Source organism: Lytechinus pictus, chromosome 2 (genome assembly GCF_037042905.1).
Source record: "Lytechinus pictus isolate F3 Inbred chromosome 2, Lp3.0, whole genome shotgun sequence".
Classification (NCBI taxonomy): domain Eukaryota; kingdom Metazoa; phylum Echinodermata; class Echinoidea; order Temnopleuroida; family Toxopneustidae; genus Lytechinus; species Lytechinus pictus.
Genome location: NC_087246.1, coordinates 49,900,219 through 49,924,601, shown reverse-complemented (window position 1 = coordinate 49,924,601; position 24,383 = coordinate 49,900,219). Strand labels below are relative to the sequence as shown.

The following is a 24,383-nucleotide window of genomic DNA, read 5'->3' as shown; positions in this document are numbered from 1 at the left end:
TGAAGGAAGGAAAAAGAAAGAAGGAAAGGAAGGAAGGAAAGAAAAACAAAATAAGAAAGAAAGAACAAAAGAAATAAGGAATGAAGGAAAGAAAGAAAGAAGGAAAGAAATGAAGCAAGCAATAAAGAAAGAAAGAACAAAGACAGAAAGTAATGAAAGAAAAAAAGAAAAAAGCAATGAAAAAAGAAAGGGCAAAAGGAGAGATGGAAAGAAGGAAAAAAGAAAAAGAAAGAAAGGAAGGAACAAAGGATTGAAAGAAGGAAGAAAGGAATTAAGGAAGAAATAAAGAAAAGGAAAAATGATAGATAGAAGGAAAAAAGAATGAAGGAAAGATGGAAGCAAACAAGCAAGCAATATAAAAAAAGAAAGAAAAGGTAAAAAAATAGATGAAAGGAAGACCGAAAGACAAAGAAAGGAAGGAAAGAAAGAAGAAATGAAAGAAAGGAAGCAAGCAGTAAAAAAAGAAAGAAAGAAAAGGTAAAAGGATAGATGGAACGAAGGGAAAAAAGAAAGAAAGAAGAAAGGAAGGGAGGAATGAAACTAAAAGAAAGAGAGAAAGGGCTGAAAGAAGGAAGAAATAAAAAACAAGAAAGGGTAAAGAAAGGATGGATGGAAGAAAACAAAGAAAGTAATAAAGAATGAAGGAAAGAAAGGGTAAAAAGAAGGAAGGGAAGAAAGAAAGAAAGAAAGAGATAAATATAGGATGGATGGACTCAAGAATTAAAAAAAGAAAGAAATAAAAAAGAAAGAAAGAAAGCAAAAAAGAAATAGAGAAAAATATTTTTTTAAAGGACAGAAAGAATGAAAGACAAAGAAAATAGGGAAAATTATAAAAGAAAGACAGTAAAAAATTGAAAGATTAGAGGGAAGAAACAAAGAAATAAAGGATAGAAAGATAGAAAGAAAACAGAGGAAGAAAGCTAAAACTATCATCATAAATAATCAGTTTCTTTTTGGCTCAATCAAAATATAGCTACGAAAGAACCCAGTGTATCAACACACACACAAATGCATATGTGGGGCTATCATGTTTTCAGACGATATCACTCGAAATCCGATCTGTTTGAACTAAAACAGAAGTGAAAATTTCTCCTTTTACTGCTTACAAATGACATAGTTACCTCACTTTTTAGGAAATATGGACATTATAAGAGCTTTTCATTACTGTGAAATGTTAATTTTGACAGTTCTGTTAGAGATTTCTGCCAGAGGTTAGCCAAGCTTCGTTCGTGCAGCCAGTAGAAAATTTACCATGTGGGCTATGTGGCTGGCCGGCTAGGTATACATGTACACTGTATGTTACCCTAGTAAAAATTGCATGCGATTCATTCTGTGTGTATTCTGTGTGTGAATGACAGAATTTAACGGGAGGAAAATGGTTTGCAATTTGAGTCATAGAATATTTTTTATGTTTGTGTTGGACCAGTGAATTTGACCATTTCTGGAAAAGTTACTGGCCCAACAATGGTTTTTATTACTGGTCATGTCAGACCCGTAAATCTTGCTATTTTTGGGAAAATTACTGGCCCGAAAATGATATTTTTTACTGGTCATGTCGGACCAGTAAATCTTGCTATTTCTGAAAATCTACTGGCCCGGCAGCGATTTTTACCGGTCTGGGACCGTCGGACCGGCGCTAGTGTCGAGCCCTGTAGACCTTAAGCCAGATACATCTTCCCATTTTGGATTTAGGTGACATTTGGTCAAAGTCTTCTTTTCCCCTTTTTTAATTTAGAGTATAGTTTTTACACAGAAACATAACAAAGGGGATTTCACAATTTTTTTTGGTCTTTTTCTTTCAGTTGAAGTGACAGCCAATTATTCCTCTCAGATGCTTACTGTAAAACAGGTTTGTATCCGTAATAAAATAAGCACATACAGGGATAAAATATTCATTCTTAATCTTCCTTTGCTTGTCATAATGTTTTCCCCTTTTCATATTTTGGGTCCCTTTCCTTTGCCCTATCTCTTTGGTGATGGTTTTTTGTAAATTATAAAGAATATGTTTATGTGTGTATTTGAGTTTTGTCATTCGTGTATCAATCAGATATGATTATTTACGTCTGGGACCGACCTTAAACGTCTGGGACCGACCTTAAACGTCGCCATCCAAAAGACGTGACTAGGGCTCGAACCTCTGCAATTTGTAACTTCCCCACAGCTTGGATTACAGGCGCACGCCACAACGCCCAGTTTATATGTCTTGTTTCTTTTTAAAGTCTTTTTTAGACATCAAAAGAATAGTGCAGTTAATGAAATTTCAATTCAATTCAATTCAATTTATTTATTCAACCATCATCAATTCAATTCAATTTATTTATTCAACCATCATCACCTTAAACGTTGCCATCCAAAAGACGTGACCAGGGCTCGAACCTCTGCATCAATTTGTAATTTCGCCACAGCTTGGATTACAGTTGTGTTAATGTGATCCACCATCTTCTGAAATCTTGAAAATGGTATAAGAAATATTTTGTATTTAGATTTTAAATTACTGTTAAATGCAATCATTATTTTGTTTTATTCATATATATTAAACAATTATACACTTGAGAAATATTTTATCAGAATCAACTTTACCAGAATATTTCATTAAGAATTTTAGAATAACTGCTCCCAGAAACTAACTATAAAAGTATAAGTGCCATTTAAAAGTTTTAACCGTAGCTTGTCTCTTTTACTGTACCACATTTAGATTGGCCCCAATGCAGCCTGTTACCACGGTGAAGAACTTCAGAAAGGAGCCACGGTGAAATTATCCAATGGCGATTGCTTTGAGCTTCTCAAAGGAAAGTTTGAATACAGTGTGCACTTTAGCAATACTGAACCATCAACTCCAAGCACCTCTACGTCATCGGGAAGCCTGTCGAGACCTGGACCGAAAGGCAAGGGCAATGAAGAAGATGGATTTGACCAGGAGAGGGAGCAAGTAAAACCTTCAAAGAAGAGACCCTTGGATAGTGATAGCAATGATGGTGATAGTGAACAAGATGAAAAGCCAGAGGTTAAGAAGAGCAAGACAGAAACAAAGTCTCCTGGAGACGACATCGATCAGAAGCTGGCTGCACTTCAAAGAAAGGCAGAACAGGCTGAACAGAAACGCAAAGACAAGAAGCTTGATAGCACACCCCAGATGGATGGAGGAGGAGAAAAGTCTTCTTCCGGAAATGCGGACATATCTGGAAGGGGTAGTACTACTACCCCTGCTGCTGGAAGTGGGAAACCCAGCACAGTGGAGGAATGGAAGGAAGAAGGCAAATTGCTGGTTTATAAGAGTGTAGGAGTGAAAGCAGGCTCAAAGGTAATTTTTCAGTGAAAGCCTTCATAATCTGTGAGGTATGTAGATTGGAATGTGATGGCTCCTTATGATAAAATTGAAAGCAGTTTTGCATATAAATATTTGATTTTGCAAAACATAATTTCCGTATATATATTTTCAGATGAAATATGTATAAAAAAATGAAGAAGAAATTTGCAAAATAAAAATACAGTTGCAATTTAATTTAGTTTCAAAATAATTATAGATTTGAGACTGACCTATTTAAAAGAATTCAAGAGATTTAGATTGATTTTAATGTTGCAATTGCCCTGAATCATTTGCAGCTATTTATATTGTAAGTGGATTACAATGTAAATCTTATCTATACACACCTACTATTTTTATTCTAGGTATTGCAATAATATTTTAATGTATTACATGCAATGAAAACAATTTTCTGAAACTAGTCCATCTTTGCCACTTTCATTCTCCTCCAGATAGTATGTTTTGACATGGATGGCACACTGATCACTACATCATCAGGGAAGGTCTTTGCTCAGAATGCAGATGACTGGAAGTGAGTTCATTGTTTAGGGGGGTGTTTCACAAAGATTTAAGTTGCACTTAAATGCTGACGCGTACATGATATGCAACGCGCAATCTTATCAATACGCAGTAGTGCGCGTCCACTTGCCATGATCTGACCAATGTGGTGATGTCTTTTATACCGCACGCAACTAGGCATTTAAGTGTGACTCTAAATTATACTTAAATCTTTGTGAAACACCCCCGAGAACTACTAACACTTGATTGTCTTGACATTGCACCTAAAAGTTTAACCTTTTTTTCCTCAGTTTTTCCCCTCCACATAACAATACATATTTTCAGTGAAAATAAAATTCTTGGCATTGAAATATATTACAATGCAGGTTCGCATAATGAGAAAACAATAAAAGTCTATCAATTGATGTTCCACCAACCCTCTCTAAGACTGATAGAATTATGAAAGAATACTCCTTGAGGCTTTTTCACAAAGTATTGGATGGTATACATGATATTAAGCACAGATGGCTTTGATGCTTGCATATTAGTGCACATCCTTTTAACACAATTTGATCGATGAGCTGGCATGTTGTATAGAGTATGCAACTTGGGAATTTAAGTGATTCTTCGTCATACTTGACTCTGCATCCCAGTAACTTGCTGTGAACATGCATGATCATAAAACACAGTGATGACCAAAAATTTGGTATGCTCTTAAATGGTCTGTAAAGTCACACAGGATTTCTATCTTCATAGCAATACGTCATCTCTTTATCAATTAACATATTGATTTATGAATAAAAATTATTATATATGCATTTCTTTGGGCTTATCCTTAATACAGAGCTACATGTCCAGTAGGTTGACATTTCATCTTGATCATGAGATATTCTTTTTTTCAGCTTAGTTCATTTATTTTCCATTAAAAACTTAGTCAAAATAAATACATAGAAAATTCATGAATAGAAATCAGAAGGACCCCAAGAAAAGCATAGTTTGTGAGGATGAGGCCCTGTTTACCTATTTACCTATTCTAGGTAAACAGAAGGAAAATTAATTCTATATTAGACTTGCTTATCCTACAGGACCATGTTTCACTACATGTTTAGGGCTTCAGATATGAAGGGTTGAGGCTGATTAAAACTTTGGTCCTTAGAAAAAAAATTACTTTATTTCTTTCAGAATCATCTACTCTGAAGTGCCTGGCAAACTGAAGAAGCTTCATGACGGAGGTTACAAAGTGAGTCATGTCTAATATTCTAGGTACCAAAACTTATTTCTTGGTATTTTTGATATTTTTTTAAGTCTACAGGAATTTTAAATCCAGTAGTGATGAAAACTATGTTATGAAATGTTAGGGAGATAATTTTTTTTATATATACAATTACTCAAAATGGAAAAAGACAATTGGTGTTTGATATCATCTTGTGCATGTGCCATCGTCTTGTTTTTTTTCAACCATTTTTGTCTCACCTGCATAGCAGAGTGAGACTATAGGCGCCGCTTTTCCGACGGCGGCGGCGACGGCGACGGCGACGGCGGCGGCGGCGTCAACACCAAATCTTAACCTGAGGTTAAGTTTTTGAAATGACAGCATAACTTAGAAAGTATATGGACCTAGTTCATGAAACTTGACCATAAGGTTAATCAAGTATTACTGAACATCCTGCCTGAGTTTCATGTCACATGACCAAGGTCAAAGGTCATTTAGGGTCAATGAACTTAGACCATGTTGGGGGAATCAACATCAAAATCTTAACCTAAGGTTAAGTTTTTGAAATGTCATCATAACTTAGAAAAATATATGGACCTAGTTCATGAAACTTATACATAAGGTTAATCAAGTATCAATGAACATCCTGCTTGAGTTTCACATCACATGACCAAGGTCAAAGGTCATTTAGGGTCAATGAACTTTGGCCGAATTGGGGGTATCTGTTGAATTACCATCATAACTTTGAAAGTTTATGGATCTGATTCATGAAACTTGGACATAATAGTAATCAAGTATTACTGAACATCCTGTGCAAGTTTCAGGTCACATGATCAAGGTCAAAGGTCATTTAGGGTCAATGAACTTTGGCCAAATTGGGGTATTTGTTGAATTACAGCCATAAATTTGAAAGTGTGTTGGTCTAGTTCATAAAACTTGGACATAATAGTAATCAAGTATCACTGAACATCCTGTGCAAGTTTCAGGTCACATGATCAAGGTCAAAGGTCATGTTAAGGTCAAAGAACTTTGGCCACGTTGGGGGTATTTGTTGAATTGCCATCATATCTCTATAAGTGTATTGGTCTAGTTCATAAAACGTGGAAATAAGAGTAACCAAGTATCACTGAACATCTTGTGCGAGTTATAGTAGTTTTCAAAATCAGCACTGCTGCTATATTGAATCGCGTGATGCAGGTGAGACGGCCAGAGGCATTCCACTTGTTCATTATTTTCCAACAAACTTTTATTTCTTAAATTAGCTCACATTAACTTTTTATTTGTTGGTAGAAGGGTACAAAATCATACAGAAGCAGAGCTTTTTCATTCGTCTTAGTGGCTACATTTGTATTGACACTTCTATTTGTACATCTCTTTTATCATCAAGATTAACTGCATTGAAGTTCATATCTGCGCAATATTCACATTTATGAAAATAAAATATGGATTTATTATGTGATACTGTATCTAATTTTTTTTGTTGAATGTGATTTGTAGATAGTGATATTCACCAACCAACTTGGGATCAGCAAAGGAAAGCTGACTGTCAAGGAATTCAGGAGAAAACTTGGCAATGTTGTGAAAAAGCTTGGAGTTCCTGTTCAGGTAGGCACCACAACAATCCCTTCTCAGAAGAAATTATCATAATATGCAAGAAGACAAATAAAATATTTTGTGATAGCTAGCAATGGAAGAATGTCAAAAGAGGTTATGCAAAAGTCTGTTCATGACTTCTAATTATCCAGATTAAGTTGTTGTTGAGTACTTACTTACCGACAAAGATCCTTTGCCTAAGCTTTTGCTTATACTCTGGAACTCACTTCCTCCATATGTTAAAGAGTTAGCTGATAACAAACATTTCCAGACACAACTAAAAACTCATTTTTTTTCTAATTGACCATATTTTGAAATTATCATGAAGCCATTTGTTGCTCCACCTCTCTAAGATGTAAATTTTATGTACTTATTGATTTGATCTTTCCTTTGTGGCAGGCTTTTGCTGCTACATCAGGAGGTGTTTACCGTAAACCTATGACAGGGATGTGGGAATACTTGCTCTCTAAAGGCAATGATGGTATCGCTGTTGATGTGAAGGCTAGCATGTATATTGGAGGTAAAGGTTATGTGGTATTTCTCTTTAAATATAACATGTACCAATATTCTTGCTCTATGGTTGTTCAAAGTTGAAAATTATTTGTGATGTAGTTTGGCCATCAAACAGTGATTATTTGTCCTTGAGGATCAATTTAAGGGAGTAGGTGGCATAAAAAAATGGACAGAGAGAGAGAGAGAGAGGGGTGGGGGAGGAAGAGAGGGGTAAAAAGACAGAGAAAGAGAGAGACAAAAAAAATAAAGCAAAGAAATCCCATTAAAATTTCTAGCTGAGGAACAAAAAAAAAAAACCTGCATGCATGAATGTTAAATTGAAGTTCGGTTTCAGCACTTCTCCTTGGCACTGTTTTTCCTATATACTCTGCTGAGTTCAATGCACTCTTCACTATCCCATCTCATTTATGAAAACTCATCATTTTATTTATTTCATTGTTCTCATGCTTTATTTATTTTTGTCCCCACAGATGCAGCTGGCAGACCAGCAGACTGGGCGCCTAAGAAGAAAAAAGACTTCTCCATGAGTGATCGTCTGGTAAGATATTGGAAAAGAAATGGATGCTTTAATTTTCAAATTTCCTTGTGATTTTCATTGGGTAAAAAGTGTACATTTGTGATTGGATACTGGAAAGAAGTTCATTTTGAAGATGGTCACTAGCTTAATGAGCTTTCTGCTGATGCATATTATAATGCAGGTTCAGGGGGGAGGATCCAGGATTTTCCAAAAGGGGGGGCACATTTTCCTCAGGAAAATTTGACAAGACAAAAAAGGGTCACTTGCTTTCAAAAGGGGGACGCACTTGTGTTAGAACAGCATATTTACATTACAAATTTTGATTATACCTCTCAAAGGGGGAGGGGGGCACGGGCCAGATGTGCCCCCCCCCCCCTGGATCTGCCAGTGTTCAGGTTGTATGGCAAGTAAATCAGATAATTGATATTATTGTTGTCATTCATTCTTAACATTCTAGATAATGTTATGCTCTGTTGAATTAATACATATTGCATTGCATTAATGGGTAACTTTGAAATGTTATGAGTTAAATCTTTCACTTGTTGATCATTTTTATGCAGTTTGCCCTGAATATCGGTATCCCATTCAAGACACCGGAAGAGTTCTTCTTGGGTTACAAACCAGCCAAGTTCAACATGCCAGCTTTTGATCCGGTAAGTTAATTCTTGAAAGCGACCGTGAAATATGTGCTCTAGATTTCAATGGTCTTGGCTTAGAGGGCTGTAAGTTTACCACTTATTTCATAATTCAAATATGCTTCAAGCCTGAAGAAATCAAAATGTGGTAGGCCTACTGTGAATTGTGTTATTCTTGATTAATTTGCACTGAGCAACCTTAGAATATCCATAGGTTCATTGATTTGGGTGGCACAATTTCAGGGAATAAACTGCATTTGATTCCCTGTGCACGCAGTCACGCAAGCAAGTCATAAACAGTTTGTTGTTCAATCGTAACTTTGGGAAATAATTATGCAATTTCTGGAAACCATTCTCAGAAAACAATAGTCCAAGCTTCTATATTAGCAATCTATTCAAGGAAGAAAACTAGCATAAAATTTTCAAAAAATTTTTAATTTAAATGATTGGAATAACACTTGTCATCCTCTACACTTTACACACACACACACACACTAACCAAGCTACAATTGTGCTCAAAAGTTGGTGAACTCCACCACAAAATGCACTCCTTCACGGTGAGTGTTGAACGTAGACAGCAACACTACAATGTTTGGCAAGCCCAGAGAAACAAGCTTTAATAAATTATTTTATCACCTGATTTCACAATTAAATATCTGAAACCTTGCAGAACTTAGCACTTTAAATATGTTTTTTTCTCTGGTGGGGTTCAATAACTTTTGAGCCCTCTGTATGACATATATACAAAGGCATATAAGCTTCCCAATGTCGGGTGTTAACTCGAGTTGTATGAGGAAAAAGGTGCAGTTATCAGCTAAAGATGGCTTTGATTTTCATCTTTTTGGGGTCACGAATTCAAAGGTCACAGAGGTCATTATTTTGAAATGTCAGAATTTAGGTGTGTAATAATCGATCTGGCTATGGCGGAAGCATGAATTTTGATTGCAAAGTCAAGATGAGAATCCATTTAGATATTACCATTTTCGCTTCAATTTACGGCTGGTACTAAGCCTAAATTATTTACCTCGACAGCCAATCACAGCTTGCTGTTGAGGTCCATTATCTCTTTTGGTTCTCATATATATTGTTTTGCTCTAGCGTTCTAGTCATTCATGCGATTTTACTCGGATGAGTGCATGTCGAATAGCTTCAGTATGTCCATTTTTTAGGCTATTTTATGATTTTGCGTACCAAACACTTATTTATTACCATTTTGTTATAGTTTACTTGAGGAATAGGAGTGATCATGTCTGTGTGATTCATCTTCAGGCTTTTTGCTTGTGTAACTATTTAAAAAACCCAGAAAGTTTGTTCAACTTTTATTTTTTTAATCTATGGGGAAATTGATGTAGTATGGCAACTGATCTTCATTCCAACTTGTTTATGAAAATATAGTAAATTTCACACATCAAATATTGACAGGTGGAATGTGATTTACAATGAAATATACCCTTGTGCTTCATTCCTAGTCAATTTCACCTCATAGATACAGTGTTTACACTTAATCGGCATTTGGTTCTGAACCAAATGCCGATGCAGAATCGGCATTTGGATTGCGTTTACACGTTGTTACAGCTCGCGGTTCAGAACCGCGCGCCGATGCAAAAACTTGAAATGATACGCATACCTACAATATACGTCATAATAAAGACAACGCTGGATCAGTGCGCTAACAATTACGTCACAATGGTAAAGTAATTGAAATGCGCACAAATTGCCGGTGCAGAATCGGTTTTCTGTTTACACGTAGTAAAAAAGCCGATTCTGCATCGGCTCGCGGTTCAGAACCTACTACTTTGGTGGTGCAAATTGCTGGTTCTGAACCGCGAGCCGATTCAAGTTACTCGCGTTTACACGCAATGAAAAAGCCGATGCTGCATCGGCTCGCGGTTCAGAACCGCGAGCCGATTCAAATGCCGATTAAGTGTAAATACGGTATAAAATAGCAAAGGGAAGTGTAGATTACCATCCTGTAATATACCAGGGATGAAAAATTCAGATCACCTGTTTTGTCAGAAAGTTCAGGAGATCAGTGAGAGATGAAGTGGGGTGATTCTGATTGTAGCACGGTAAATTTTTCTTTATTCATCTTCATGACAGGCCATTGCTAAATGTTTCATTTGTATATCATTTTAATTTTTGTTCAAAAGAGTGTATGTTGATAGAGTGAATTAGTTAATATGTATTGATGAATGAAAAGCTCACTTAAAATAAGATTTATGTCCTTATTTTATTATCATTTATTCATCTTCCATGAGTGCTATGACAGTGTTTGTGCATTGAAATCAACTTTAACATTTTTTTCTTTAAAAGAATCCAAGCTTCTGAATGTTTATATTTTATAAAAAGAAATATTAGCCTTCTTGGTAAATCCATGTCATTTGAATAATTCAAAAGTCCAACAATATTTTAAATCTAGCTTTGTTCATTTAGTTTCATGTATTCATAAAATGTGCAAAAGTAAAATCAAAGAAAATATCTTGTGGGGAAAAAAGTAAAATAATAAAAAGTCCTATGATTGAGATTACATAAGTAACCAAGGACTATATCATTTGTTTTATAACAGAAAACTGTCTCTACAAATACACAATTGTTCAACCCATCCAGTACAGCATTGCCTGCCAGTGTACAAGAGGTCAGTAATAAACTGTCACTTTATTATTCTTTTTATAACAAGAAACTATTGCTGTCTTCAGTGGAATTTGATCAAATCTTTGTGAACATTTATTTACTTTAGAAGTGTTAGAGTTGAAATTAATTGTAAAATTAGGATCAGTGTGAGGGATAGAGTTGAAATTAACTGTAAATTTAGGATTATGGCTCAAGTTAGATTTGAGTTTAGATTTAGATTGGTTTATCAAGGTCCACACTTTATGAAGCTTGCCCCAGGGGCCCGTTGCATAAAACTTTTGCCATAAAAAAACTCTGGCAAACTTTTGGTCAGAGTTTTTTAATGTGTAATTTTCAACGGCATAATTTTGTTTGCCAGAGTTTTTTATGGCAAAAGTTTTATGCAACGGGCCCCAGATGTTGAAATTTGTTGGAGATATAGTTGTGGAGTAGTAGATACATGTACTCAGTTTTCATTCATAGGAATTTAAATTTTGTCTCCATCAGACTATTTTGAATCACAGTATATGAAAGTGATGTTAATTCTTTTTTCTAGGTTTTTTTTTACTTTATCTTTTCCTTTGAATACAGGTTCTCATACTAGTAGGATATCCTGCATGTAAGTATCTGATCCGTATTCATTTTCTTGCTGTATTTTTATTTTTGTTTAAAAAATAGTTATTAATTTTTTTCATATCATTAGGAAATTGTACCATTTCTTTTTAAATTATTGAAGAAATAACTTCCTCTCTATGATTCTGACACCCTATGTTAACAATCTTTTATTTTCCTGTTTCTTGAAATCTTTTGCTGAGTAGTTAAAGAGGGTGGATAGTTTTGGTAATTCCTCAAAATCGGCATGTCACCATTCTAATTAATTTGTATATTATATGAATGTGTATGTCCTAAAACAGTCATGATGTGGATGATATGAAATGAAAAGGTGTTTTTCATGATAAATTATGCTCTTACATGTGTGGATTTTACCTTGCCGGGATACCCAGCTTTTTGAAACGTAGCTGCATGCAGACACTCAAAGTGCGCACCACCGCCTCTGCCGTGCGTGTGCTACGCGAGAACGATAATGTAGTCCTCGCTACACAATTGCGTTGTCAATCAGTTTGACCATAGAGCTATTACAGCTCTATGGTTTTACGAAGCTCATAGTCGTAGATACATTGCCGTTTCCAGACTTTCCTTGCATGATTGCATCACATTACAACGAACGGCAGAGCAGACTTTAGATCTAAACAGCCTTGATCGATATTAGGAGTACGTACCTCATTCCTACCTTCCTTGAAGTTTGAACTTGCCCTTGGCTGGGGGCCGCTTGCATATAACAAACCTCGACCGTCCCATCTTCCCCATTAAAAAAATGCAACCACGATATTAGCTGTTGCAAATAAGTATCTGCTCTCTGATTGCTAATATAACACTGGAACAATTTATAAATCAGAATGAATATAACGTACAGCACAGAATTAGAATTGGAAAAACTTCTTTTTTTGGTTCTTCTCCGACTTCCCGCGTATTAGCCTCAGCTCATGTTGTTTCAGATTGACAAAAAGTTTTATTTTACGATTCTAATGATTCAAAAGAGAAGAAAGGAAAATGAAACCAACAGAAAGAACCCTTACATTCAAAGAAAATTCCAAGATTGTGCATCCTGTTTATGTTTTGGAAATGCATTGATTTAATTCTCACTAAAATGATATATAAACAGTCTTTGGGTTAATTGTGTCTGAATTCGTAGACTAGTACAGTGTGCACGTTGGATGTATGTTCTGTGTATGCAGTAGGACTGGCCGGGAATTTCATTCACTTGTGCGTGGGTGTACGGTATGAGTGTGTGTGTTTGTGTTGAATAGTGCGTGTGGAGACGTTACGTAATAAGGTCAACAGATACATTGCATGCAATGATCTTGTATACCGGGCCTCCTAAAGGTCATGAAGAGTTCAGTTCACTGGTCATGTACATGGAGAGATCCTGCGTGTCCCGAGATAATTTGATTCAATCGAAACCATGGGCCTAGTATACAGCTCAGCATGCCGAGTTTCAGAAAACTGGCTATCCTATGGGATAAGTAATTTATTGGATAAAGTTCTGTAAATAATGTTATTCAGTTTGATCGTATATCTTTCCATAATATGGCCATTTCACATGGTAATAACCACTATCTCACTAACTAAATAGGCCTACCAAAAGAACAATAAAAATAATAATGTGGGTCGGGTGTAACGTCGATATAGGGCCTCGATATCATTTTATATATTTCCCCATAATTTTATTTTTTTCCTGAATATGTGGAATAATCGCTGAGGATTATATCTATGGTTCAGTCAAGTTGGTCCTTATTTTCAAATCTCTAATTGAAATATAATTCAAACAAGCCAGGGGGGCGGTGGGGGCGGTCGCCCCCCCCCCCCCCAAAAAAAAAAACGTCCCCAAAAAAGAAAAAAATAGAAAAAAGAGAGGAGAAAAGGAAAAGGGAAGGGAGGAAAGGGAAGAAAGGTAGCTTTGAGGTTTTTTTTTCTTTTTATTCTTTTTTTTTTCTCAAAAGAGAAACTCCTTCACTCTTGCTCTAGATTTATATATGAATTTTGCTTCCGCGCTGCGCGCGGTTAAATGACAATATTGAAGATCTCCATTGTTCCCCCCACCCTTTCTCTAACCCTGTTTTTCCACCTCAGCTATATATGTGTTTCTTGCCGGGTAAAGTTCAAATGTATACATTAGGGCATGGTTAGGCCGAAGTATATGAAGTTATCTTTTTTTTTAATTGATCGCGCAACTTCTGGTCGGGTCGGCTCCGGTTGGGTGAAATCTTTATATCAATTTCTGCCGTCACCTCCATAAAGTCAACTTCTCCCGCTTTTCAGCTCATTACTAAACAACACTAGCGTACCTACGGGGGGGGGCAGGGGGGGGGCACTCTGCCCCCCCTGACGAGTCACAACCCATGCAAAAACGTATCTTTGCCCCCCCCCTGACGGGCTTGAAAAACTGATTTTGCCCCCCCTGACGAGCTTTAAGACCTTCAATGCCCCCCTGACGAGCTTGAAGACCTTTTTTTTTTTTTTTTTTTTTTTTTTTTTTTTTTTTTTTTGCTTGTAAATTTTTTTCTGGAACGAAATCCTGTATTTGTGATCGAAGACCTTTTTTTTTTTTTTTTTTTTTTTTGCTTGTACATTACGAAATCCTTAATTTGTGATCGAAGTGATCGAAGACCTTTTTTTTTTTTTTTGCTTGTCAATTTTTTTCTGGTACGTAATCCTTTATTTGTGATCGAAGACCTTTTTTTTTTTTTTTTTTGGCGGACGGTTTTGCCCCCCCCTGTGGAAAATCCTAGGTACGCCACTGCTAAACAACCATAATTTTTGGGGCAAACAGGTTCCTAATTTAAAAAGAGGAAGGTATAAAATTCGTATCTTATTAAATAAAAAAGTACAATATTTTTTATCAAATTCTATTAAACTTCATGTCATTTCCCTGCACATTCATCTCCTGTCCTGTTTTGCGCCCTCAGTTTGAAATTTTGAATGACACCAAAGTTTCTTTATAATTCAAAATGAAGCGCTTCAGGATAAGTCAAAGAAATTAGGTATCCTTTTTATATAATTTCAATAAATCACAGAAGTTTCAACTTTTTGCGCACTATTTTCCTTGTAATGAAGTTCAATAATCTTAGAAAATTAATTGAATTAGAGCCGATCGGGTATTGGAGATATCTGCATTTGATGAAACGTCTGCCCTTTGAAATTTCAGAGTTTCGTTGTTCTGCGCGGGGAGGAATATCTTCCTCCCGGCATATACACTTCTTCTCCTCTGTTTTGCGAGTTAAAGATATGCACTGTCGCTAAATTGTTTGTAATCAAATCTGATCTTTCCAAGGGAAGTATCCAATATGTGTTTGAGAATACCGTTTTCTCGGGACCCTTTTCATGGCAAAAAATTGATAAAACGCTTTAGTTTCCGCGCTTCGCGCGGGGTTATTATCATTTTAATTTCCTCCATTGTATTCCTTTTTTGTGCGTTCACAATCTTTTTTGAAAACAATGTTCAAAATCACAATATAGTCAACTGAATTGGAGCTGATATATAGGTACTAAAGACAAGAGAGACGGCTCCTTTTCATTTTAATTTATGAAACACCAAAAGCTTCGCAAGGGAGGGGGAAACTCCCCCTCCCTGCACCCACCCCCTAGGGAGCGCGCTTCGCGCGCTCTATAAGTGTTGGCACGCTTCGCGTGCATTTACCGCCCCCTCCAAAATGAAATCCTGGCTACGCGGTTGGTAGTGATCGAGGGACATCATCAACTCTCATTTGCATAATACTGAGTTGTGCATATAACTATTTTGTGAAAAATATAGGCTATGTGAAATTTGGAAATGCCATACTGATTTAATCATTTTTACATCCAATTTTGATGAATTTTTCAAAATTATGCTTGTTGGATTTTTTTCTATTGATTCAAATCAACATTTTTTTTTCTGGGGTGGACTTGACCTTTAATTAAACATTGAACTGTGGGAGAGATGCAAAAAAAATGGCAGGGACAATGATTTACAAGCCAAGCGCTGATCGATTTTCAAGTCATTATCAGAAAAAGGAGGTGAAAGAACGGGAAGGGGAAAAAATGCAATGAAAGAAAGAAATTATATAGAGAAAGAAAGAACGTAGGGGAGGGGGGTTGGGTGGGGATCGAGCTGCATGGGAACGAGTCGTTGGGAATTTGTCTAGTCTGACAAACTTTATTATTGCAATTCTTTGTTTCTAACTTGACAACCAAACGATACACGTCCCTCATGAATAACCGGATATATATTGTCACTCGGACTGTTATGAGTGAGAGAAAAGCAAAAAAACCCAAAACAAACATGTTGCGATATCGGCCTAAATTAATTGCATCATAATTCATAGTGCATTGAAGTAATATTATTTCTTCACACACACTTTCTTGTGAAAATGCCTATTTGTTCAACTGCATGGCCTATCCCTTCCCCAATAGGCCTACCCCCCCCCCCCCAACCTCACCAATCGCATAGGGTGGACAAAATAATACTGCACGAGCAAGTATTTGGCCTTCGGCTGTATAAAACGTGTAATTTTTGTTTGTCAACGAAACAAAGTACGAATCTCTTGTAATGAAAAGATCTCTGACTTCATAATTTTATAAAGTCAAAACTTATTCCCAAAATATTTTATGAATGTGAGAAAGACCAGCGGTCGAGAATACAGCATATACGCCAGTTTTCCCAAATTTTTCTTTCCACATGTAAATTGGCGGATCAGGGCTGGGGGCGACCAAGGTATATTTTGAAAATTGCTCATAGACATACATTTTTATTTATTTACTTTAATAATTGTATGCATTTATTCATTCATTCATGCATGGTCATTTATCATATATTCTGTTTCATTTCCCCAGTGTAAGAGAGTCTTGCACAATAGAGCTAAATGTACGAAAATTGCCATTATAAAATATGGGCCCGTCTGTTTTGCTGTTTCCACCAATTTCTATTTCAAAATCCAAAATGATACATTTTCTTTTGTTCCACGTTCCAATAAATAAAAAATCTTACTTGACATCTAACACGAAACGAGTGACCATTTTTTAACTTTCTTCACAACGTAAAATTTTATAAGAATCTTTTTACTATAATTGGCGACCTTGCCTGACACAGTCCAATTCGATATTGCCATAAACTATATAAATCGCTCTTGTCCCATGATTGGTATACCCTGGCCAAATGGCACTGGATGCATGATCAGTTTCAAGTTTCCAATTTGCACCTTTCTAACGAGTCTGAGCAGAAACACAAGTAAAGAACTGTATATAGCTCCTTTATAGAGGCATATTTACAAATGATATGTTGGGTACAGGGGCGGATCCAGCTTCGCTGATATGGGGGGGGGGATTTTTCAGTCACATTTTCCACAATCGGCCGCTCGAAGTTGATTTATGTATGTTTATTTGAAGGGGTAGTCCATTAGCTGTATTCCTATAAATCAACATAAATATTTAATAATCTCATAAGCCTTATATAAATAGTTCGAGCGCGAAGCGCGAGCTAATTTTGTATTTGAAATTTTAACATTCTGGGCAATGTTTGTGAGCCTGAACGAATCGTGTATATATGCAACTAAATAATTACTGCGAAGCGTGAACAGAAATTTTAAATATACGTTTTGATCTGATCGAAAAGGAACCATGCACCTGTCAAGGACGTCTTGCAGTTAGCCATGAATGCGTTGCATATTTCAACAATCAAATAGAAGTACATTTTTACCTAAAGAAGGGAAATTCTAAGCTTTTTTGTAAACGTAAACAGGATATGTATATCACTGAACTATTGATGCGAGGGCGAAGCGCGAGAGTAAAAAAAAGAGATTTAGACTAAAACGGGACACATCATTCATGTTTTGTAAATAATGAAAAGGATGAGTAATTTGGGATCTTTCTAGATTAATAACATGAATAATGCGAGCGCGGATCCAGGGCGAAGTTCCCGGGTCCCTCTAGGAGTGGGGAAAATAAAAAAAGGGAAAAGAGAGGAGAAAAAAAGGAGGAAAAGAGGAGGAAGACAAATGAAAAAAATAAGGTGAGAAGAAGACTTGGAAAATACAAAAAAAATAAGAATCTTTCATATCACTATATGAATTTTTCGCTCGCACTTGCATGTTTGATATCGAGATACAAATAATCCTCAATGGGCTGATATGGAGCTTAAAATATCACGTTGCTTGATTTACAAATTGATTTTTTTTAATGTGCAGCCGTAGTCCGTTTATGGTCTGATCGAGTATCAATGCAGCTCGCGCTACGCGCTCGCATTATTTGTCAAGTACCCAATCTCTAGTCTTCGTATTTACAATAAATTCTCAAAATATTCTTATTCAGGTCTGATTGTCAAAACATATCAGCTCTGATTGTCAAAACCTATCAGCTAGCGCTGCGCGCTCACATTTCGATTGGTTAGTTATTTATCTCTATAACAAACTATTTAAAATCCCTTTTCATGACAATTTATAAAAAAAAAATCGGTTCGTGATTTGCGCTCGCATTAATTGTTAAAGATATATCAACCAATGCCTTCTATTCATAAATAGAAAAATACTTAGAATATCCAGTTTTCAGAAATTGATATTAACAAATTTCTCGCTCTTATTGGGCTTATTAGAGTAATAAATAAGATAATAACAATAACATTTCATGAATTGCTAATAACTATATTGTCTTTTTTTATAATTGAAAGAATTTTCATCTCGCGCTTGGGGACACTTAATAGGTAGATAATTTCTATTTTCATATGACAAAATGTCCTTAGAATGTTCCCGTCCTAGGTCAGAATAATTTCCGAAAAATATCCGCTCGAGCTTCGCGCTTGAATCATTTATTGAGTGCGATCCACATCCAGTCAGTTTCATTTTCAGTGTTTGAAATAGTTTTCAGATTAGAATTCTGCTCGCACTTCCCGCTCGCATTACGTAGGAAGATGCCTAATTACCCATCTTCACGCCTTACAAAACATGAACTATAGTGTCCCGTTTTTAGCTCTAAATCTTAATTTTCCCCATCGCGCTTATCGCTCGTATTGTCTAGTTATATACCTATTCAGTTCAGGATTAATGCTTAGAATGTCAATTTTCTTGTTGGAATGTCAAAAATGTTCAGCCCGCACTTCGCGCTCGCATTATTCCATTCTTGAAATAGGCCATCATAATTATATAGGCCTATGTATCGTCTTCATGGCTACTACAATCAGAACAGGTCCCTTGTTTATCAGGCCAGAATATATATGAAAAAAAAAATCTGCTCGTGCTTCGTATTTGCAGTATAGTTATTAGTTAGATGTTTTATTTTCAGGACAAAATATGACATTTACGAAAAATTTTAACTCGCGCATCACTCGCACTATATTGAATAGTACGTATAGGATTATACATTTCAGGGGTCGCGGAAGCGAGGGGGGGCTCCAGCCCCTGCTTTTTTCCATAACCGTGTTCAAAAAAGTAAAAATGACCATTTGATTGTGATTTTTTGCATGGTCACCCCCCCAAAAAAAAAAAAACATTTGACTCAGCCCCCCCTCACTTTGAAAACCATTCTGCGGCCCCCGCATTTATGTTGTTTTATAAGAATAAAGCTGACTGTTAGGTCTACACCTTCAAAGAAAGAAACAAACAAAAATCAACTCAGAGCGGTCGATCGTGGAAAATAATGGGTGAAAAATTCCCCCCCCCCCCATATTCGTGACATTGGCCGCGAAATTGATCTGCCTCTGCTATCATGTTAGCTCGTTCCATTCTTATTTCCTGTTTCCCTTGCCTCATTTGTTCTTTCTTTTCCTTTACTTGTTATCCTCTTTTTTTTACCTTTCCCTTTCTTCTTTTCTCCCTTTTCCCACTTCCAAATTAATTTCCCTTCCCCAATGCATGCGCTGAAATATGACGTGAAAGACATGAACACATCGTACACGCAAAACTGTGTATGAACAGAATGCATAGAGTTGGATAAAGCGTGAGAGAATGTCAGGCCGAAGCGCCGAGCTGAGAGAGCGTGACCAATGTCCATCGCATCGCATCGCATGCAGCATGCAGTATAATGTATCTCGCAGTTTCAAGAACCATGAACCAATCTTGTCGCACGTGGAAATTTGTAGCCAAAATTTTGACAGACTCATCTCTAATACGTTTTCATGAACGTCAAAATAAACTACTGTAACATGTGAACTACAGGTTGGAGGGACAGCATAAGGGGTAAGTTAGTCCACATTTTTAAAAATAATTATCTAACCCATCTAACAAAAATTCAACGGTTTCCTGTGCTCCTCGCCGAACTCGCTGGGGGAGAAACTCGACGGAGGCCATGCTAAAACTAAGAACAATGATCGACGAGCGGGTACACGGAATTAGCAGACTACGCTCGCAGGGATATTTCGGTTTGCTAAAAGTGGAACGGCTAGTGATCAACTAACAGGGGGAAAAAATCAGTCGTGGACGAAAGTGGGCGCTATATAAGTGCGCATAAATTCAGCGAACTGTCTTTGAAATTCAGCCGAGGAGAATGATTTTATTTCTCGGAGTTTATTTAAAATTTAATATTTCCAAGAAGAAATTCTGTCAATTTCGCATTGAATCATCATCAGCAATCGTTATTCAATAGGAAAGATCCATTCAACTGGAATTTTTGTATCCTTTACCAACACTATCCACGAGCTTTAAAACATTATGATCTAGTAAGTGAATAACACTTATGAACATATCTCTTGAATGATGGGTAAGACCTTGAATCTGATAATAAAATGCTAGGAAGAAGAAGAAAAAAAATATGGATATACTTTTATCAGAAGATCTACTCTTTAATAGACATACAACAGATTTAATTTTTCCCATTGAGAGCTGGAATTTTGACTGGTTATCACTGAACTGAATCAATCTTAAGTTTAATGCTGGAAAGTAACATGTTTGCTAAAAAGTAACTTTTTTGGCATTGTTTTCATGTCGTTATCATCCGTCAATGGTATACACAACGATGCTACAATTTATTGTGCTTCTTTAAGTGCTGATGTAAAGGCTATTAAAGCTCAGTGTATCTTTAATAGGGTCCTTGAAATATTGGATCTTGATGTAAACGTATATTCCGTACAAAAGGATGGATATTAGAACCATTGGTTTGTGTAAAGAACCATCCACTAATGTCTTTTATTTGCTTTATTGTTTTTAATAGCTGGAAAGAGCACATTTGTGAAAAATCACCTACTGCCTCACAAATATGTCCATGTGAATCGGGTAAGTACCCATTCTCTTTTCTTTTTTTTAATTTCATATTTATGGGGAAATAGTATTGTCTGAGTAGGTATCTAGAATCTTACATTGCTTGTAGGATGACTCTAAAACTTACAGTCACTTTCCAAAAAATGAGCATAAAATTACAATATGTATTTACATAAAATTTTCAAAATAAATGAGAAAATAGCTGATCTGTGTTATGATTTATTGTTTGATGTGTTAGTAGCTGCTTTCATTAATGTATGTCTCTTATTCTTGTTTTAAATATGTGATACATAAACAAAAAGTGAAGTTGTGGTCTTTCTAATTGATTGTCTTTGACTTTTTCTTTGATGTTGTATTTTCATGATAATTTGGGATGGCAAGTCAGCCCAATTTCTATCAAGATGTATGAAGACCATACTTTCTGCTTCGGTTGAGCTTGATACCATGTATTATCTAATAAAAGAATATCCTCATAAATGCCACATAATTTAGATATTTGTTTTCTTTTGGGAGACTTTACACACAAGTTTCACTGTACATTCATGTTTCACTGTCATTTCTGATTAGTGCAGGGATAATTTTTCTTTTGTATCTCTGTCTTCTAGGATACCATAGGCACATGGCAGAAGTGCGTTGCTGCTTGCTCCTCTGCTCTCGGCAAGGGTCAGAGTGTAGTGATAGACAACACCAATGCTGATATTGAATCAAGAAAGAGGTATACTTAAAGAGATGGTCCAGGCTGGAGATATTTATATCTCAATAAATAGAGTAAAATTCACAAAGCAAAATGCTGAAAATTTGATCAAAATCGGATAACAAATAACAAAGTTATTGAATTAAAAAAATTTGCATTATTCCGATGAAACAGTTCTAGGCATGTCTTTATGAATATTCATAAGGTGGGCTGATGTTGTCATATCCCCACTTGTTCTTTTGTATTTTGTTATATGAAATAATGTTTATTCAAAAATTTTCTACCAAGAACTAAAACAATTGGATTAACAACTGATTAAGTCCATTAGTTATTTATTGCTGCAACTTGTTTCATCATAATGGACACACATCATTTACACATGTATGAAAAAATTAAACCTTTATGATTTCATGTAATAACATAACAAAAGGGAAGTGGGGATGTGACATCATCAGCCCACCTAATGAATATTCATGATGATGTGCATATAACTGTTTTCACAAAATATTGATAAACTTCAAAAAATTCAATAACTTCGTTATTTGATATCCAATTTTGATGAAATTTTCAGCATTTTGCTCCATGAATTTTACTCTATTTATTTAGATATGAATATTTTCAGCCCGGACCATCCCTTTAAAGAGATAACATAACGTTTTGGTAATCACAAACACTTTACTTGATAGCATGTTAACATGCAACGTAAGTTACAATTCAAAGAGACACTAAAGCTTAGTGACAGGTGGTAGAGCAGTTGTCTTGCAATCACTGAACACGTGTTTGATTCTTACTTGATGTTAGTGTGCCTTATTGGCAAGGCATTTCCTTATCATTTCCAGTTCCTGTTGAGAGGACCTTAAAGCCATCAGTTCTCTTGTTGCTATCCGTCCATCCATGCAATTAATCACATATACATTCAGTTGTTGCTCTGTTGTTTCCTTATAGCATGTCCTGTCATGTATCATGTATGAGAATAGACCAAGAATAGAAGAGGAGGATATGATTTAAAGTTTCTAGAGCTTTATAATAATAATTTCAAAGAAAATTATGTTATAGGCAATTGAAGTAGCATAGTACTTGATCTTTATTCTTTATTGTTTGTGGAGCGTTTTGATATTGGAGCATATTTAACTTAAAACAATGAAGCCTCAGGAGTGTTTCATAAAGCAACTCTGACAGATTTGCTTTCAGCCAATCAGATGCAAGTATTTCAGTAGCTTATAAGATTAGTCATAGGTAATCACAGACTACTGCAAGCCATATGAATGTAAATGATAAGAATGCAAATGCTTGCTTTCCATAGCTATGCTTCAGAAAGATAACTTCTTCCAAGAATTCCAAGCCACTTCAAATATGACAGTTCCATTAATTTCAACAACAGTAATGATTTGCTTACCGTGTAAAAGTGGAGTATTAATGTGTCTAATGATTAATGTGTATTTACTTTTCTTTCAGATATATTGACTGTGCCAAGAAAGCCAATGTTCAGTGTAGATGTTTTTCTTTCGCAACTACAATTGATCATGCAAGACATAATGAAAAGGTGAGATTTTCCATTCAAAATAATGTTGGTATAACTTCAAGAACATTCTTGTACTTGCTGCTACTACCCTTAGAGAGGTGACTTGTAATTATCATGAATAATTTTATTTTGAATCTCAAATAGTAAAGAAAAATATTTATTGCTTTATTTTATAGATATTATCTTATGAGTTCTTAACTATATTAATTTGATATTATTTTAATTTGATATTTCAGTTTATTTTTTTAGCTACTTTTAGTTTAAAAAAAATGGTCTTAACAATCATTTACCCTGCATTGTCATATTGTGTATACTGGACCTCAGGTTTTAAAGCAAATCATTTCTTTTACTTTTTCATACAGTTTCAGTAGTATGAGTACCTAAAATGCTGCAAGATCTATCAAGTATTTTCTGTTACAGAATTTTTCTCATTTTGTTATCCAATCTGTATTTAAACCAGAAATTTCTGCATGGGATGAGTAGTATTCCACTCAGTTAATCTTTTACCTTTCCCGGCATCCATGTGACTCTCCTTATCCTAATGTTTGTATATGTTGTTTTTTATGTTTGATTATGCCAAATAAAATAATAATAATAACAGAGAGAAGGAATTTAACGCCCCAAAAAAGAGTGCAGAAAAATAGAGAGATTTATTTAAATTGAATAAAATATTATTACAATTTCCCACACTTTTACAAATTGCATTATTTCATGCTACAGTGAATGGGGTCATGTGTGAATTACAAGGTACTATTGTTCATTCTTCTTCCCACAGTTCCGGCAGCTGACCCCTTCTGGGAAGAACCACGCTTCCATCGCTGATATGATCTTCTACTCCTTCAGGAAGAATTTTGTGGCTCCAAAGAAGGAGGAAGGTTACTCAGAGGTCATTCAGGTTAACTTCCTGCCATCGTTCAACAATAGCGACGAAGAGAAACTCTACAAGAAATTTCTTTTGGAGAAATGAAGATAGTGATTTTTCTGTCATTTGCTGAATGAATTGAGACTTTGAGGAAGAAATCAGTACTTTGAGATAAGACATTTGAAGCTGCATAGCTGCAAGTTGTTTAGCTTTGAATGAACATTTTGATAAACAATTCAAAGAACTTCAAGAAGAAAGAAAACAGTTGTCTTGAGTGGATGATATTCAAAACTAAAGTCTGTTGAGTGGATGCCCTGATGTTGTTGGACTCAACTCTTGTACATCCAACTGCTTCAAGAATGAACAGAATATCTACAAGAATTTTCATAAAAAGATGTTGAAGAGCTTTGCCTCCAATCAGTTTTCATAATCTGAACATCCCAATAGATAGCAGTGGAAAAAAAACTTCTTTGACAAGTTGATATTCAACCAAACCATTTATTTGAAAGAAATCCTAACTAAATGTAAGAAATATATTTTTTCCAAGTCAATATCGCCAAATATATCAAAGATCTCTGGGGGTCCAAGGAAATATCACTCTGGAGTTTTTTCACCCTTCAACTGCATTCCAGAGTTATTTTAT

General features: G+C 35.6%; 1 protein-coding gene across 1 annotated transcript in view; it reads left to right on the top strand.

Moving 5' to 3' along the window:
• Window positions 1-24,383, top strand: part of LOC129254086 (bifunctional polynucleotide phosphatase/kinase-like) — a 25,781-nt gene extending 1,398 nt beyond the window's left edge. Inside the window, exons 2-15 of the mRNA XM_064095037.1 lie at window positions 1,803-1,849; window positions 2,696-3,301; window positions 3,757-3,836; window positions 4,985-5,042; window positions 6,513-6,620; window positions 7,008-7,128; window positions 7,592-7,659; window positions 8,199-8,291; window positions 10,840-10,908; window positions 11,475-11,502; window positions 20,616-20,677; window positions 21,268-21,377; window positions 22,812-22,899; window positions 23,654-24,383. Coding sequence (XP_063951107.1) covers window positions 1,803-1,849; window positions 2,696-3,301; window positions 3,757-3,836; window positions 4,985-5,042; window positions 6,513-6,620; window positions 7,008-7,128; window positions 7,592-7,659; window positions 8,199-8,291; window positions 10,840-10,908; window positions 11,475-11,502; window positions 20,616-20,677; window positions 21,268-21,377; window positions 22,812-22,899; window positions 23,654-23,845 — 1,730 coding nt within the window. The 3' untranslated portion in view covers window positions 23,846-24,383. The remainder of the gene's footprint in view (window positions 1-1,802; window positions 1,850-2,695; window positions 3,302-3,756; window positions 3,837-4,984; window positions 5,043-6,512; window positions 6,621-7,007; window positions 7,129-7,591; window positions 7,660-8,198; window positions 8,292-10,839; window positions 10,909-11,474; window positions 11,503-20,615; window positions 20,678-21,267; window positions 21,378-22,811; window positions 22,900-23,653) is intronic.